General features: G+C 41.0%; 1 protein-coding gene across 1 annotated transcript in view; it reads right to left on the bottom strand.

Moving 5' to 3' along the window:
* Positions 1-17,635, bottom strand: part of SLC2A12 (solute carrier family 2 member 12) — a gene marked incomplete at its 3' end in the record, with an annotated part of 60,577 nt that overhangs the window by 20,338 nt on the left and 22,604 nt on the right. The window contains exon 2 of the mRNA XM_084256234.1: positions 13,374-14,708. Within this exon, the coding sequence (XP_084112360.1) occupies positions 13,374-14,708 (1,335 nt within the window). The remainder of the gene's footprint in view (positions 1-13,373; positions 14,709-17,635) is intronic.

The raw sequence follows: 17,635 nt of genomic DNA, 5'->3' as shown, positions 1-17,635 counted from the left end.
TTTGTAAATGTTCCTTGGAAAAATTATTAACATTGTAATCTGGAAAACAATAAAGTAATAAATAAATGATTATGTTTATTTATTTAAGTTTTTTTAAGATTTATCTTTATTTATCCAAGCATACAAGAACTGGAATGTAGGCCAGAGGTGCATACACTGCTGAGGCTGAGCAGTGGCCCAGACAGGAGAGGTCTGCAGGGCCATGTGGGTCAGCTCCTTGGCCTGGGATTGAACTCAGACCACAGTAGCTGGCAATAGCTTGATAGTGCTGAGATCTTAACCCCTGAGCCACCAGGGAGTCCCTAATTATGTTTATTAAGGGAGTGCTAAAACCTTAGGCTGTTTCCTTTGTCTTTACTCTCCAATATTCATAGTATTCAAGGGCATTACATATGCCCAAGGGCAACTGTAAGTGTAGTACTAGACTGAAAGGAAAATTTGACACTGGTTATTAAGTGACCAGTTGCTGCTACTTAGGTAAGTCGTGCTGATGCTCCAAATTGTAGTGTCAGATTTTTTCTTCTGGCTGGTACTCATGCTGTATGGTCTACCTCTAAAAAGGAAAATGAGGTTTAATTAGCTATGGCTTATCTTTCTTAAATATAAACTTGCTTATAAGCGAATTTAGTGTAGAACCTTTCAGATGTTATTTTTTTGTTCACTTTGTCTTATTTTAAGGGCTAAGACCCAAGTACTACATAAGTCACCACTTCAACAATCAAAAATAAATTATCAGAAAAAGGTACTTGTGTAAATATTTGATAATTGAAACCCAATATTTAAAAGAACAAAATATGTGAAAAAAATCTTAACCATATACACACTTAAAGCCACTGTTTAGATATGCTTATATATAATAATAATTCATGCAATATTCCTCTTCTCTAAAGGTATGCAATTATTCCATAAGAATGGTGAAGAAAAGATTAGCACTTAAAAAACCTTTGATGGTGATGGTTCTGAGTATTAGGGTCCTGGCATCTCAGGAGGAAACAAAGAAAATCTTTTTTGAAACATTTGATGTACATCTGGTCTATAACCCTCTCTGTTCTAAGCCCAGTAACACTTGGAGTGAAGCAGTTAAGCAAACTTCCAAATTAGAACCTGCTGTTCCACATCACTGGAATCTTCACAGTCTTGAGCTGAGCCACATTTTTAGAAGTTAGAGTGATTTGGGTATAAAATCTAAATTAAAATGTGTGGCAGATGATTCTTATACTTCCTACTGATCCTCCAAAAGGCTAAATGGGTAAGGCCAAACGAAACAAAAAGTCAGGCTGCACAGTCTTTGAACTTTAAAAAGTCTAATTTCTTGTTTAAAACAGAAATGAGACCTTTCTTTGGATGTGTAAATTAAGAGATAACTCTCCACCGGTCTCCTGAGCAAAGGTGCTGCCTGCACTTGTCCAGGCTGTCTTTCTTTTTTTTTTCCTTTTTTTTCTTTCTAAAGATTTATTTATTTATACATGCAAGAACTGGGGTACAGGCCAGAGTTTTGGGGGGGTGAAAGGATTCACCAGAGACAGAGTGGGGAACAGCACAGGCAGACTGACAGAAGTACACTGCTGAGGGGAGCAGTAGGCGAGTCAGGAGAGGTCTGCTGCGCCATGTGGGTCACCTCCCTGGCTGGGGACAGAAATCGTGCTGTAGTGGCTGTGGTGAGCTTCATAGGTTGCATTTTAACCCCCTGCGCCACCAGGGAGGCCCCCCAGGCTGTCTTTCTAAATATGTTTGTACAAAAAATAACCTTGGATGACAGAGACAGTATTTCCTCTCAAAGATGAAGTTCGTTTACTCTTCTGTAAATTGAAGATAACCTCTCTTTTCAGAAGATACAGCAGACTGGTTTATTGTCTATTATAAAGTATTTGAGTTCCCTAAACTTGGGATCCCTCTCCTCTAAAAGAACCTGTTGTGTGCATAACATTGGGATTTGTGACGTGGTACCCAGATTGATATTCCAGCTGTTGTCATCACTATGAGAAATTGCCCTATGTCTCGGCCCAAGGAGTTTTTTTTTTGCTTTTTGTGAAACTGACAGGTCAGCTTGCAAATGGGTTAAGAATCTCAGTCTGGGGCCTTCCTGGTGGCGCAAGGAGTTAAGCACCGCGCCGTGAAGCAGTCTGCAGCCTCTGCAGCACGCGTTCGATCCCCAGCCGGCCAGAGAGAAACCCATATGGCGAAGCAGACCTCTCCTGTCTCGCCTGCTGCTCCCCTCAGCAGTGGATTTCAGTCAGTCTGCCTGTTCTATTCCCCACTCTGTCTCTAGTGGGTCCTCTCATCCCTTGCATCTCTGGCCTGTACCCCAGTTCTTGTATGCATAAATAAAGAAATTAAAAAAAAAAGAATCTCAGTCTGTTTACAGTTTATAAGAATTTCTTTACTTGTACCTATGGCGTGATTTTTCTATAAAAATCTTTTATCTTCTTATTATTATTAACTTTGGACTTCCACTTCCATTTGAGGGATTTAATATCATTTGATTCTTAAGCCTGAGATAATCCCCTAAAATATTCCAATAAACTCTAATGTTAACTAAGTAAGCACAAACAATCCCAAATTCCAGTTCAGATTTCCACTTATTTCTCTAAGGAGAATTATGAAAGAATTGCCTCAATTCTTTTTTTTTTTGTAAAGAATCAAATTTAAATATATTCAATCACTAAACCAAGGTCAGAATTCTATATTGTGGTATGGCAAACATCAAACTCTTTTTAAGGGGAAAATTGGATAAAAAATTAGAATTGAATATTTTGTCTAGCACCGTAACTTTTTAATGGTCTTCTAGGAAATTTAAAACATGAACCTTCTTTATCACCAAATATTGGAAATGGCCATACATCCTCAACTGAGCAACTTTCCTCAAAAAAAATTTAAGTCAAATGTGTATAGGTTTCACACAAATTGTATTTATCTCTCATTCCCTAGATAACTCAGATTCATACCAGAGATCAGATATCTTATACCCAGACTAAAGAAAGAACTTTCCTTTTATCACAGAAGCAGAGAGAGAGTTCCAGAAACACTTTTTTTATTAATCTAATAAATACTTACTTGAGCCCTTTCTGTGGGCCATACCTGGGTTAGTTTCCAGGAAACAGCAATGAATAGAACGGAGTTTCTGTGCACACAGAACATATGGTCTAAATTAGTTGCACCAACTAGAAGAGTGGATATCCGGGTATTTCTCAGCCTAAATCATTCCTTTCACTTTTCACCAAAGCCTCAAGATTTTTTGGAAAACTTATTTGGGTTTTTAGGAATCTCTCTTCATGGTAGGTAATCCAGAATTGAATCTTACTTCAAGTCATAAATCTTTTCTCTGTAGTCTTTACCCGACTGGAATGGAGTACAGAAGGGAGGCGAGAAGCACCGTGGGGCCATAACTCAGTACAAGGCTATGGAGCCCTTCCTGTGTGTCCTGAAGTGGTTTTAAGCAAAATGCCAGCTGAGGTCAGTACTGGCACTATCAGAACTATTTATCTCCTGTCTAGACCATGGCCAGACATTTAATAGCACTAATAACAAAGTGTATTGAATCCATGTAGCGTGCCAGGTGCTGAACTAAGTATACTTTATAGAGATTGCTTCATTCAGCCCAATAATAATCACACCTTGAGGTAGATGTTACTGCCCCATTTTCTCAATAAGCATACTGAAGCCTAAAGAGATGAATTGACTTACTCAAAGTCCTACAAAGTCTTGCAGAAATGGGTCTCAAGGTCAGGCAGTCTGATGCCAAAGCCTTGCCCAAATTCAAACACCACATTGTACAGCCTCAACAGCCTCTCTTGCTGGGCTCCTGAACATCCAAGCTCACATGCCCCTCAAGATTTTGGTCTGCCACTATCCCCGCTACATTCTTCATCACAGGTCTCCACATTGCTTTCTTCATGCAAGTCTGAAGGTCAGAAGGCCTCTGTGACCATTCGCTTTGAAATAATCCTCTTCTCACCCTGCTATTCCACTTGTTCTTCTTTATGTTTCTTTCACACTCCGAGTTGCCCTCCTGAAACTCCATGAGGATGAGATCTGCATGTCACTCATCCATCCCTGAATCTTCCAACCTGGCACTATGCCCATCACGTCATGTCATGGGTGCTGGAGGAGTGACCTCCACTGCTTTGTCCCTTTCTGCTCTGCTCAATCATGCCAACATGCTTTCTTGTTGAAAGTTCTGCCTATTTACTTGGTAGAAAAGACCAGGGAAGGTGATTTTGTGTCACCTGCCATTCAGCCTGTAGCATAAGGTTCCGCTAGAGTGAGTGAACACAAAGGCAGTTAAAGAATGACAATCATAGTTTCATTACTGGACTTAAGACACGACCTTGAACAAATTTCCTCCATCTGCTCATAATGGAAAGAATCATGAGTTGGGAGAGGAGATTAATTAATTAATCTGCGGACATAAGAATTCAAGGTTAAAAAAAATCCCTAATAACTATTGTGAAAAGAAGAGAAAAGCCCATTCACTTTTCTGAGTAGAGTAGTTATTTAAAGAAGGGTGAGTTTCTGTACAAGTAACACTTCAGATGAGTTAACTTCAGATTGGCTTAACAGTTAGGCAAACAGAGAACCGTAAAGTAAAATGATGTAGGGCATACACATTAATCTAAAAATAGAAACATTTTTGGCAGGAAAAACTATGCTGTGATCAAATAAAATTAAGGAATGTTGTTCAAAGTCAACTCATATTTAAGAAGGCTTAATAAAGATGGTTTAATCTTGCTTTCAATTTTACTTCAGAACTGCAAGTACTTTTCCCTTTATACCACTATTTACACAAAGGATTTGTTTCTATTATGAGCAATAAGCTGCCTGCATGAAATAACCATGCATTGATCACATCAGGTTAGAATATTTTATAAGGCATTCAAGACCTGATGTGAAATTCTGCTCCTAATAAAAATGTTCTTTCAACTCCACAGGCTCATGTAGTTTATACCAAGACTCTAGAACACAATTTTGGTGACTAAATTGGAATTCTGATGCTATGTTTTCTTTAGGAAAAAAAAGAATAAACTGCAATACGGATATGGACATAAGGAACTCTTAGCAAGAAAAAGGGACATTTATTCAAATCCTTCTAAGAAAAACTCTAGGAAAATTGCTAGTCCGGTGGGGGCTGGTCGGGGTTCTGTCTGAGACAGCAGCCTCCCTGTTTCACATGGAAATAACCGATCCCATCCTTGGAACTGCAGTAATAAATGGGAGAGACAACCGGATGAAGAGCTATTTCCATTTCCCATATTCAAACCTCCTTCAGCCTTTAGATTCTCATCTCACAAGCATTATTTTTTGTTTAAGATATTCTCCAAAGGACTCTCTTCTCCATGTTGTAACAAAAAAGCAAAGGTGTCATCCCCCCAAATCTGGGACAACCATTAGATATGATATCTGAAATCCCCAAATAACTCTATGGCATAACAAAGAGAAGCCCTAAATGCCTCCTACTATCTATTTCTAGGCACAACTAACCTCCCTGCATCTTTTCTTACAGGCAAAGCCAGAATGAGATTTTTATAAATTATGTCCAAGTGTGGATCAGCCTGTTAAAAAAAAAAAAAAAAAAAAAAAACCTCATGATGGGGTCTGGCAGCAATAGGAGTTTGTCTGGCTGTCTAGCATTTCTAGCTTACTTCGGACTTAGCCTGCCCGCTAGATAACTTGACAAAGGTAAAGCATTCTTTCAGATCTTTTCTACATCTACATCTAATTTTAAAGTCTCTCTCTCCTTTCCCCCTATAGAAAAATCCCGGCCGGGGATCGAACCGGCGCTGCAGAGGCCGTGGGCAGCTTCACAACCCAGCGCTCAACCGCTGCGCCACTGGGGAGGCCCAAAAAATCAATTGTTTTCAAACAGACTTAGCAATGGTCACTTGAAGGGAGAGGGGGAAACATAGCAGATGTTGTTTCTTGCTTTGAAGAGTTTACAAGCTAACAAACTTATTCTGGTTAGTAAGCGTACAGAAACAATACCCTATATCATTTAGCACTAAGTTGTTTTATCACATGGTAACTTCCATATATATCATACTCTATAAAATCTGAAACATTTGCACATGGTTAGCTCACTTGACGCTTGAACAGGTATCATTATGCTCAAATCAGAGACAAGATATAGGTTCAGAGGAAATAGATGACTTAAAGATCACATAGCCAGTACGTAGAGGAGCTAGTATTAGAACCCAGGTTTTCTGATTTTAAATTCAAGCTCTTTTAACCCAAAACTGAACTACTCTACACTAGAAAAATAATAGTAGTTCATAACAATGAACTTCTAAGAAATGGAGTGAATTCATACAGATGAGACTTTCACTGAGTTTTAAAGATAGGGAGGATCTGGGCAGAGTAGAGGGGAAGGCAGAGGCCACAACAAGGTCTTGGTGTCTCCAGACTTGGGCATAGAGCAGGGGTAACAAAGCCCAGAGAGGGTATTGCATCATGCACAACACCAGGAGGCAGTGTTTTTTACATGGGGTCATAGGTGTTCCTAGAAGACAGCTCTATAGGCTACAATGTAAATGGTGTTCCCCACTGTTGGACAGATAGTTGGGTGACATGATGGAGGACTTTGAAAGTCATGTCAATTTTCCCTCAAAGAAGGATAGTGTAGGGCCTCCCTAGTGGTGCAAGGGGTTGGGCACCGCACTATGAAGCAATCCGCAGCCTCTGCAGCACGAGTTCGATCCCCAGCCACCAGGGAAAAACCCACATGGTGAAGCAGACCTCTCCTGACTCGCCCGTTGCTCCCCTCAGCAGTGTATTTCAGTTAATCTGCCTGCTCTACTCCCCACTCTGTCTCTGGTGAATCCTCTCACCCTCCCACATCTCTGGCCCGTACCTAGCTCTTGTATGCATAAATAAATTTAAAAAATTTAAAAAAAAATTAAGGGTAGTGTAAAAGTATGGAATTAAGCTTCCGACTGGGATTCGAGTCCTGAATCTGTGATCTCATTCTCTCAGTTTTTCATTTCTTTTCTATAAAGGGAAAATTGGACCAGATAAATTCTAATTTCCTTCTCATCTTGTAAGGCATTTGACTTCTCTGAGGTGAAAGAAAGAAGTCCTGGAAAATTTGTGAGCATTTGGTGACATGAAAAAAATGACATTTAAGGAATACTGGTATGGAGGATGAGTGGGCATGAGAAGGGCCTGGAACATAAGCAAAGTAGAGGAAGAATCTCTCAGTAATTTAGAATTAGACCATACGGGATAAATTGAAATGGCAGATGTGGGAAAGAAAGGATAAACACAGAGACCATTTGTGAGGAAATATCCAAGACCATTTGATCATTGACCAGAGAGCATCAGTCTTTGTGACCAGAAGATTGAGTGCTCCTGGGAAGACCCCCTGGTCTAAGAGGGAAAATAATTCACTTTTGGGTTTCTTGCGTTTGGCTAACAGTGAAGCATCAAAATGGAAAAGTCCAGTACTCACTGGGAAAAAAGAAACCAGAATCATGTGAGATGATAGAAGTGGAGATAAGTGAGAGTCCTCAGCTCAAGGGAGATAATTAATGTTCCGGAGAAAACAAATGTGAGCGCTTTTATAGTGCATTAGCAAAGGAGTGTTTTCAGTTTTATAGCTAAAGAAACCAAGGCCAAGAGATGTTCATGAAATGACTTCATCTCTTTGGTAGAAGTAGATGGATGGAAGCTAGTCATACATTTTAACAATTTAACATACTTTAATTTAAAGAGATAAATGTCTATCAAAACAACTAAAAAGAGAATTCAGGGCCCTTGACCTTCTGAAATATTTCCTTCTATAGTCACAGCTAGTCTTAGTCCAGAGTTTATTATTCTGGTAGTTTTTGTACTGTGTTACTTTTGCAAAGCTTTCAGCATTGTGTTTCCAGAGGATGCTGCATAGCTCTGGGTTAAGGCTGGTAGGAAAAAAAAAATCACGTGAGACTTGGAAGATCAATGTGACACCTCAACCTGTGCTTTCGGGGTGTGGGCAGGGATCTGGGCATCACTGCATTCTGTGCACGTGAGCAGCTAGTGAGGACCAGCTAATGAGGCCAGACACCCTTGGCAGGACGCTGGAAAGGACACCAGTATTTTTGCAAGTGGCCATTGTCTTCGGAGTTAGTGAGGTGAGAGATGTGGGCTCGTTTCTTCCCTAAGAATCCAGTTTGTCTTAGCAGAGTGAGTTATCCTTGCTTTTCCCTGATCTGCTGCTGACTGACAGAGACTTCAGGCTGCAACCAGAGGCAGAGGCAATAGCTTTCTGCAGACATCACCATTTTCCCTGCGTGGGCCTGATTGGTGACTATTTCCTTTCACTCTAATAATCACCTTCCAGACCTTTGCTTCCTTGGCTTCTCCGGCAATAGTGTGTGAGTTATTTCCTGTAAAAAATGTCTTATCCCATAGCACTTACATTCCTCTTGCTTGTCTGACACAACTGCTCTCATATTGTCTTTTTATCCAGGCTTTTCTGTTCCCTACCTCCCTTTAATTGACTGGGCTTTGTGAAGTTTACTTATTCTCAAGGGATCAGCTATCAGTGAAGGGTGATGAAATTTTAAAAGGCATCTTGCATCTCAATATTTTTAAATATCCATCATGATAGACTACGAACCAATATTAAAGCGCTGGCTAGAATGAGTTCTGGGAACACTGTAACCTTCTGGTGCCTGACCTGGGACTACCCCACAGCACCCAGATGTCTCCAGCTCCACTTGTTAAGTGAGAGAGAAAGGAACTCCTTTCTTGTTGAAGTCATTGTTATCTTGGTCTTTATTATAACTAAGTTTGAATTCTAACCAAGACACACATTAAACGTGATCTTAATCAAGTTTAGTTTCTGAGGTAAATGCACATCAAAAACTTCTGTATTCTCATTATCCTCCTTTTTCATTTATTACTTATTTTTAATTAAGTATGTGCTTAATTACCCAGTGGAGCTTGAGAAAGAGAGAGAGGAAAATAGAGAGAGAAAGAGAGAGACTCTGTCTTGGATACACTGAAGTGTGGTTCTTTTATAGCTACATGCAATGTACAAGAACACACTCTTTGCACTCACTCTTAGTGCCAATGTATCCTCATGGAGAGGACCAAACTAAAAATTATTAACTTTTGCTGTGAAGACAAACACAAGACTGACTAGCTTTATCTTGGATTAAGAATTAACATTGAGGGCCTCCCCGGTGGCGCAGCTGTTGAGCGCTGGGTTGCGAAGCTGCCCGCGGCCTCTGCAGCGCCGGTTTGATCCCCGGCTGCTCCCCAGCCACCAGAGGAGGGTCCCACATGGCGCGCAGACCTCTCCTGCCGCCCGCTGCTCCCCTCAGCAGTGTACTTTGGTCCTTCTGCCTGCTCTGCTCCCCGCTCTGGCTCTGGTGAATTCTCTCACCCTCCCGCGCTTCTGACTGTACCCAGTGCATGTATAAACAAAACAAACAAACAAACAAATAAATAAATAACATGCCTCTATTAAAAAAAAAGAATTAACATTGAATTTCAGAAAACAATAGATGTTTTTGTTTATATGAGCAAGTCGTTCCATCCCTTGAGATTCAGTGTCTTCATTTGTAAAATTTGGTGAATAACATTTCTTCACAGACTTTTGACAGTTGAATGAAGTACTCTGAAGTATATAAATACTATATACTATGGGACTTGACACAAATAGGTGTCAATAAGTAGTATTTGAATCTAAGGTTTAAATTATATTTGAAACCAATTAATACAGAATACTACTTGAGGAACCCTAAAAGGTAAATATCAAGCACCTTTCGATAGTTTATTTCCAAAATCAGATTGAACTTCTTGCAAAAAGGAGCTGTTAACTCTAATGCAGTAAAGTATCAAGTGATGTGTGTGACTGACAAGTTGCTACATTTTCCAAAGTTACCCCAAAACTAATGACAGCAAGGTAGAATGATCTTGGGAAGACTCTTAATCTGAATAGGCTGGTTCCAGAAGTTTAAGATCAAAGTCATTCAATTTCTGCCAACCTCAGAGATTCTCTGAATTAAAACAAAGAAGGCATCCTTTTTTTTTTTTCCCCAAACTTGTCTTAGTAGATTCTTGATAGCTCAAGCAAGAAAAGTTATGTCATCATTTGTATTATGATGCCTATATAAGAAAAAAGATGTCAAAAGAAATCACTGGAAAAGTGATGAGCAGCTGAAGTTTTATCAAATAAGGCAAACAGCAAAACGTATTTTATTGGTATATGAAAGCTCACAAAAAAATTTAAGTTGCTCCCTGGTACTTGATAGTAGTTATATCTTGCTCTTCTGATAGATTTTACAGAGTGGAAATAAAAATGTAAATTAGATGCTTGCTCACACTTCATTAGCTTTATGTATCAGAGTAACCACGTCAGTATAACTAAGAACTACGTGTTTGTGTCTCCCCTAAAGTTCTTATGTTGAAATCTTAATTCCCCTTGTGATGGTAGGTGAGATGGGACCTTTGGGAGATAATTAGTCATGAAGGTGAAACATCTGTAATGGGATTAGTGTCCTTGTAAGAAGAGAAACAAAAGAGCTAGCTAGTGTGTCTCTCTCTCTCTCTCTCTCTCTCTCTCTCCCTCTCCCTCTCCCTCTCCCGACCTCCCCCCCCATGTGAAGACACAGAAATAAGGTTGCCATCTACAAATTGAGAGGGGTGTCCTCACCAAGAATTGAATCTGTAGGCACCATGATCTTGGAATCCATCCTCCAGATTGTGAGAAATAAATGTTGGCTGTATAAGTCACAAAATTTTTGATAATTTATTATAATAGTACAAACTATTTAAGATAAATGTCTCATAAGTACATACCCAAGATAATTGAATCCTGAAATAATAGTAAAAACCTATTTCCAGGAAATTGTTCATTAATGATAGTTATCATTTGCAAATCTCAAAAAGCAATGTCAGAGTTGAAAATTGAATCGGAACAATCAGAAGCCAGTGATATGGTACATTCAATCCACCTGTGCATAGCCCCTTTTGGGGAAGTCTGTCCATCCAGAGTGCCAGAGAAAAGGCCAATTTCAGGCCATCCACTTTTAGACCGTGTGGCCCAATGCAGCCACATTTGATTAGACTTGAAGTAGGCCTGACCCTATGACTGACACAACCAAGAATAGAGTAAATCAGATTGAGTAAATCAGATTCCCTCTCTTGCTCTGAAATTGGAACCAATCACTATCTAGAGACTGATTTCACTTAAAAGTAGGAGTAGGCTGAGAGATGAGGAAGCAGAGATGGAGGAGAAGCCACACCAGTCACATGCAATCCAGTTATTAATTAACTGAGATAAGCAGTCCAAACTTGCCAGTTGTTCACCAGAAAGAAGAAAACACAGTAATTACAGCTTCAAGCATCTAACCCTAACCCTTTAAGGCAGAGGACAATATCTGTCTTGTTTATTGCTCTCTCTCCAGCAATTGCTCTCTGCCCTAGTACCTGGTTTTTAAAAGATTAGTTACTTGTGGCCTCCCTGGTGGTGCAAGGGGTTAAGCATGGCATTGTGAAGCTATCCAGCCCCTGCAGCATGAGTTCGATCCTTGGCTGGCCAGGAGCTACCCACATGGTGCAGCAGACCTTTCCTGTCTCACCTGCTGCTCCCCTCAACAGTGTATTTCGGTCAGTCTACCTGTTTTGCTCCCCACTCTGTCTCTGGTGAATCCTCTCATCCCCACAACTCTGGCCTGTACCCCAGTTCTTGTATGCATAAATAAATAAATCTTTAAAAAAATAAAATGAGGGCCTTCCTGGTGGCGCAAGGGGTTAAGCACCGCACTATGAAACAATCTGCTGCCTCTGCGACATGAGTTCGATCCCCGGCCAGTCAGGGAGAAACCCACATGGCACAGCAGACCTCTCTTGTCTCACCTGCTGCTCCCCTCAGCTGTGTATTTCAGCCAGTCTGCCTGTTCTGTTCCCCACTCTGTCTCTGGCGGATCCTCTCACACACACCCCCCATATCTCTGGCCTGTACCCCAGCTCTTGTATACATAAATAAATAAATCTTTAAAAAAAAGTAAAAAATAAAAGATTAGATACTTTATATATATCACTTGAATGAGCAGTCAATATGTATAGTCAGTGCATCACTGGAACAAGCCCTAAAGTAACTTTCTTCCCAGTATTATTGTTTCCAGCACCAGAAATTTACAGTTGTCCACAAGACTCCTCCTTCACTATGACCTACGCCTTCTTCTTGTTCTTAACATCTAATACTTCCTTTACTTGAGCAAATTTGTTTGATCCTTGCAAACAAAAGTTTCCATACCAACTCTGTAAAAAAGAGTGAGAGGGGCCTCCCCTGGTGGCGCAGCGGTTGAGCGCTGGGTTGCGGAGCTGCCCGCAGCCTCTGCAGCGCCTGTTTGATCCCTGCCCGCCAGGCAAGGGTCCCACATGGTGCGCAGACCTCTCCGGCCATGCCTACTGCTCCCCTCAGCAGTGTACTGCGGTCCTTCTGCCTGCTCTGCTCCCCGCTCTGGCTCTGGTGAATTCTCTCACCCTCCCGAGCTTCTGACTGTACCCAGTGCTTGTATAAATAAATAAATAAATCTTTAAAAAAATATAAAAAAGAGTGAGAGAGGGAGAAAGGGCGAGGGAGGGGGAGAAAGAGAGGATGATGTAGCTGGGAGTTGAGTGTGGAAGAGAGAGACTTTATTTCCTCAGAAAATATACAGAAGACCCTTCACAACTTCCCTTCCCTACAGAGTTTTGTATGAGGCCAAAAGACTAGAACACTGGAACAATCTGTTCTAGCAAACTTGTAGATCTAGAGGAATTTAAATTATTTAATTGGAGTAGATCAAATAAAACACCCTTGTAACTATCCCTTGCAGTCTTCAATGAGAGTACCTTATTTTCCATTTTCTTGACTCACCCTGAGGAGTTACTTTAGTTATAAAATAAACTTAAAGAAATAATGCATCCTCTTTCCCAACTCATAGTTCTTTTCATCATTATAGCTGGAAAGCATTCATTAATGTTTCTTTAAGAAAATCTAAACACTTGATTTTTTTTTCCTTCCAGCTGTGAAGAAATTCAGGAATGATATGGAGGATATTGTTATCTTAATAAACTTTGCTTTCATAAAATAATATATTCTCTTGGGCAATAAATATCTTTTAAAGTCTCACGTATCCCCAATTGGTGCTAAAATACCCTCATCTGATGGATAACAAGAAACTAACCCTTTACTGAGACTGGACCCATCTCTTTCTCAAGCAGATATATGCCAAGCATGCTGTCCACATGGTAGAAAAATCAGGTGCTTTTAATATTTCCACGTATGAGTATGAGATACTATGACAGCAGGAAACTCCACAGCAATGCATTAACTTAGTGTATGAAGATAATACATTAAATTCATAAGAGGAGAGAGGAAAGGAAAAAAGAATAAAAATACTTACTTGGTCCTAGACCAATTGAGAAAGCAGCAACATAAACAAGCAAGCTGGCTAAGGATAACCATTTCAAAAAAGCTGGGATGTCTGATGGATCAGTGATTATCTGTTGTCCAGTTTGGCTCAGTCCAGCACTTGGTAAAGATGCCAAAGGCGATGCCCCTCTTTTATCCATATCATTTCTCACGGGATCACTTCTGCTATGAGAAGTGATCTCCTTGAAGGACCCTTTAAGTGTGTCATTGCTGACTGACAGGTTTCCTGAAGCATAAAACACAGACTCATCCCAGGACTGGTTGAGAGGACTATGGATTCTGCAAATATTGGTGAAGTTCATGTCAATGTTGAGATTCACAATACCCATGGTCACCAACGAAGCTGCCATCACAGAGGAGCCAACACAGAGGAAGGTTTTGCTCCCAACATGGTCAACAAGAAGGGTGGCCGGGATAGTGCTGATGACCTTGACCACCCCAACACCCGTGGAAGCAAGGCTAGCTGCCTCATTGCTTTGGAAGCCAACAGACTTCAACACAGTTGATGCATAGAATAATATATTTGGCTGGCCAGTGGTTTGTACAAAAAATACCAATGTCAGGCCTATCATGATTCGGGTCCTCATGTTGTCCTTTGAACGAAACAGATCCCCAAAACTGTACTGATATTCATCTTTCAGAGAAGATTTTATCACAGTGAGTTCTTCTGTTGTATCTGAGATGCTCCTCAATCTTCCAAGAACCTTGCTAGCAGTTTCCTCCTGTCCTTTCATCACCAGAAACCGGGGACTTGGAGGGAGAAAGTACATCGCAATTGCTTGCAAAAGTCCCAAGGGAATAACAAGGCCAAACATGTACTTCCAGCCATGGGAAACACTGGCAAATGCATAATTTGAAATGTAGGCACAAAGAATGCCAATGACAATCATCAGCTCATTCAGGGACACAAGAAGGCCTCTTCTGTGTTGGGGAGCAATCTCCGCGATGTAGACACAAGTGGCAATGGAAGACAGTGAAATGGAAACCCCGATAGCAATGCGTCCCACGATAAGAACCGTGTAAGACAAACTGAGTATCAAGACCAGGCTTCCGAGTCCAAGGAGGCAGGAGGACAAGATGATGGAGGCTCTTCTTCCGTACCTGTCAATTAAGACCCCTCCCAGGAGAGAGGCGAGGAAGGCCCCGATGAGGAGGGAGCTCACCACCATCTCCTGCTCATGGCACGTCAGGGCAAGCAAGGCTCTTATCTGAAGCAGAGCCCCAGAGATGAGCCCTAGTTCATAACCCACCAGGAGGCCACTGACTGCAGCCGTGACAGACGTCAGGAACGTGAATGTGCTGCAACCTGCAAGCAGAGGAGAAACAGAAGTCAACTCTGAATTCTTTATATATATGTTATTTTTATATAATTTTTAAATAATTATACAATTATTATATAATTATAATTATTAAAATTATATGATTTATATAATTATTTTTATATATATTTAAAGGGCAGGTTTATTAGGGAAAGGGATAAGAGTAAAAGACACTTTCATAGACACAAGTGGCGGGAAGAGCTGCTCAGAAAGGGACAGATTTGCTAAAAGAGGCCTACATGGTCGCAGGCGGGCAGGCTTGAGGAGAGCTGCCTCCGCTGAGGGAGGTCAGTGAAGATAGGTCCCAGCATGTACAAGTCACAGGCAGGCAGGAAGCTGCTGCCCTGCAGAGGGAGAGGGTTGGTGAAAAGAAGCACCTGCAGAGTCACAGGTGGGCAGACGGAGTGTTGCAGCTCTGAATTCGTATTGCACACATTTTATGACTGAATGGAGACTTAGTCTTGGGTGAGTTTTTCACCGCGCCGAGTATAAACACAAGTTGTGGTATACTGAGCAAAAAGCTTAGCTGTAGAAGGAAACTGCCTTTTTCTTTCGGTTTTGGAAGGAAAGGTAGAAACATGTGAGTCGTTTCCTTCTATTTTTGATGCTGAGGTTGTTTTCAGTTTTGAGTAGGCAGCTCTGCAAGATCAGCAGATGACAGAGGATGGAGACTGAACAAACAAGAATATTGTTTAGTTCCTGTCTTGGCATTGGATCAGAAATTCAGATAGCCAGGCTCCTCTATCCCATGCAGTTCTCAAAAGGCAAACCATCAGGGGCAGGATAGAGAGAGACTGCCCCCTGTGTGACCCGGGGGACATGAAGAGCCACCTCCAGGAAGCCTGCCCTCCTGTGGCCTGGGTCACAGTCGGGCCAGGTTAGCTTTGGCTGAAGCACAGGAGGTGTTAGGGAGAGGACAGGATGCCCTAATACTCGATGTAAATTCAGAAAGAAGGAAGGGACAAGTGGATGCACAGTAGGGAACCAACAACACCCATTACTTGTTCTGAGTAAGGTGGAATGCAATCTGAGGAGATATAAGCAAAAGAGAATTTATATTGTTCTATTATTTCAATGTTACAATCTGAGGGGAAATGGCAAAAGATTGACATTAATTTTCGGTAGTAGGTGCAAAAGTGTTTGCTATATGTTTGTAAATGGTAAAAAACAAACAAACGAACAAAAAAAAAGAAAAAGAAAAGGTAGCCAAGGGAAAAGCACTGTGGGCACAGGAAAGAGCAATGTCAAGGCTTGAGGACAGGAAAACCATGTTTTTGGAACTGTTGGACCAGTACCTCATGTATGGGGCACAATGGGAACTTGCAGAGGTAGACAGGATTGGGCATAGATGAAGGTAGGTAGGTCTAAAGGGGGCGATTTACAAAGGGGGCAACTTTGCAGATCACAGCAACAATTTCTTGTGTGCTTCACATGATGTGGTCGACACCCACCATCCATGAGAGGACATTGATCCCCTGGGTGTCCTGCTGCTGGGTGGAGGCTTGTTATTCAAGGGGGAGAATGGTGCAGGTTAGAGTTTGTTGCCTCAGTCTTGACAAGCGATGCTGATAGCTTAGACACGGGAGTCAGAAGTAGAACTGAAGACAAGTAGACAGATTCAAGACAATTTGGAGACAAAAACCCCTGCACTTTCTCATGATTAGAGTTAGAGGATTAGGAAGTGGGTCAGAAGCTGAGATGGGCCTAGGGTTTGAGCAGTCAGTTGGGTCATTGTACAGTATTCCATATGCAGACCACAGGCCTTTCCCAGGCCCTCTACAGTGCCATGCAGGGGCATGGTGCAGGCTGAAGAGAGAACTGGCTGTGGGTGGGATAAAAGGACAATCAGAAATCAGAAGTTCCATTTTATATTCATTAAAACATTTATTTTGTCTGTAAGACATTCAGATGAAAGTGTCCAGTAGGGAACTGAGTATGCAGATTTGAAGTTTAAGTGGTAGGTGAAGGCTAGAGATGTATTTGAGATTCAATAGCATGCATTTGGTATTGAAGGCCCTGGGAAGGATGAGCTTCCATAGGGACATAGAAGAGAAGGGAAGTAGAGGTAGGACTAGAACTGGCGTTAGGGGATGCCAACATTTAGAAAAGGAGGCAGCAGCAAAGGAAATGAAGAAGAGACAGAAACAAGAAGTATGTAAAATGAACTAGCACATGCTTAGGCACATGGTTATTGTAGACTGAGCTAAGACCATTTAACCCTGCCTGGAGGAGGCGGGGGTGAAAGGTGTGAGTAAAGATACCATTTGGCTCAAGTGAAATGAGCAGGTCAATAAAAGTGATCTAAATCTCTTCCTGCCACAAATATTCAAAGAATTTTACATCTTTTGGGTCCTGGTGGAATATGGGAATTGGAGGTACCAAAATATAAAGTAAAAGAAGCATCGACTATTTAGATGAAGGAAATAGAATGCAATAATCACAATAAAATGCAATGAATGTGTAAGCATTCCAAGAACAAATCATTAAAATTGAAATTAAATCCGCAATTTACTCAGCTAATCAAAAACCAAATATTTAGCACAATTACATGATAGGCAGTTTCCTAGGTCCTGGGAGGTATGAAGAAAAAACATTTTGTATACTTGCCACTCCCCCCACCTCCCAAGAAATATAACATTCTGGTGATATCTCTATTATCTAATATTTATTACCCACTGTTTTAACCTTCACTTGCTTACTGACCTGAAAGTATCTCTGATAGGTTCATTTATGTCCTGTTTCCACAAATTCTTCTTTCCCCCCATGGGATTCTAAAATCTTCAACAACAACCTCCTCTACACAAGGAGAACTGGGTCATATTCTCACATTTGGATAAGAATATTATATTGCTTAGTATCTCTGCTTGTTCATTTTATCTACGTTTGACGTGTTGATTAGTGTGCATATTTTGGC

The sequence above is a fragment of the Talpa europaea genome, assembly GCF_964194135.1.
Source record: "Talpa europaea genome assembly, chromosome: 2".
Classification (NCBI taxonomy): domain Eukaryota; kingdom Metazoa; phylum Chordata; class Mammalia; order Eulipotyphla; family Talpidae; genus Talpa; species Talpa europaea.
This window is presented reverse-complemented; position numbering and strand designations above follow the sequence as displayed.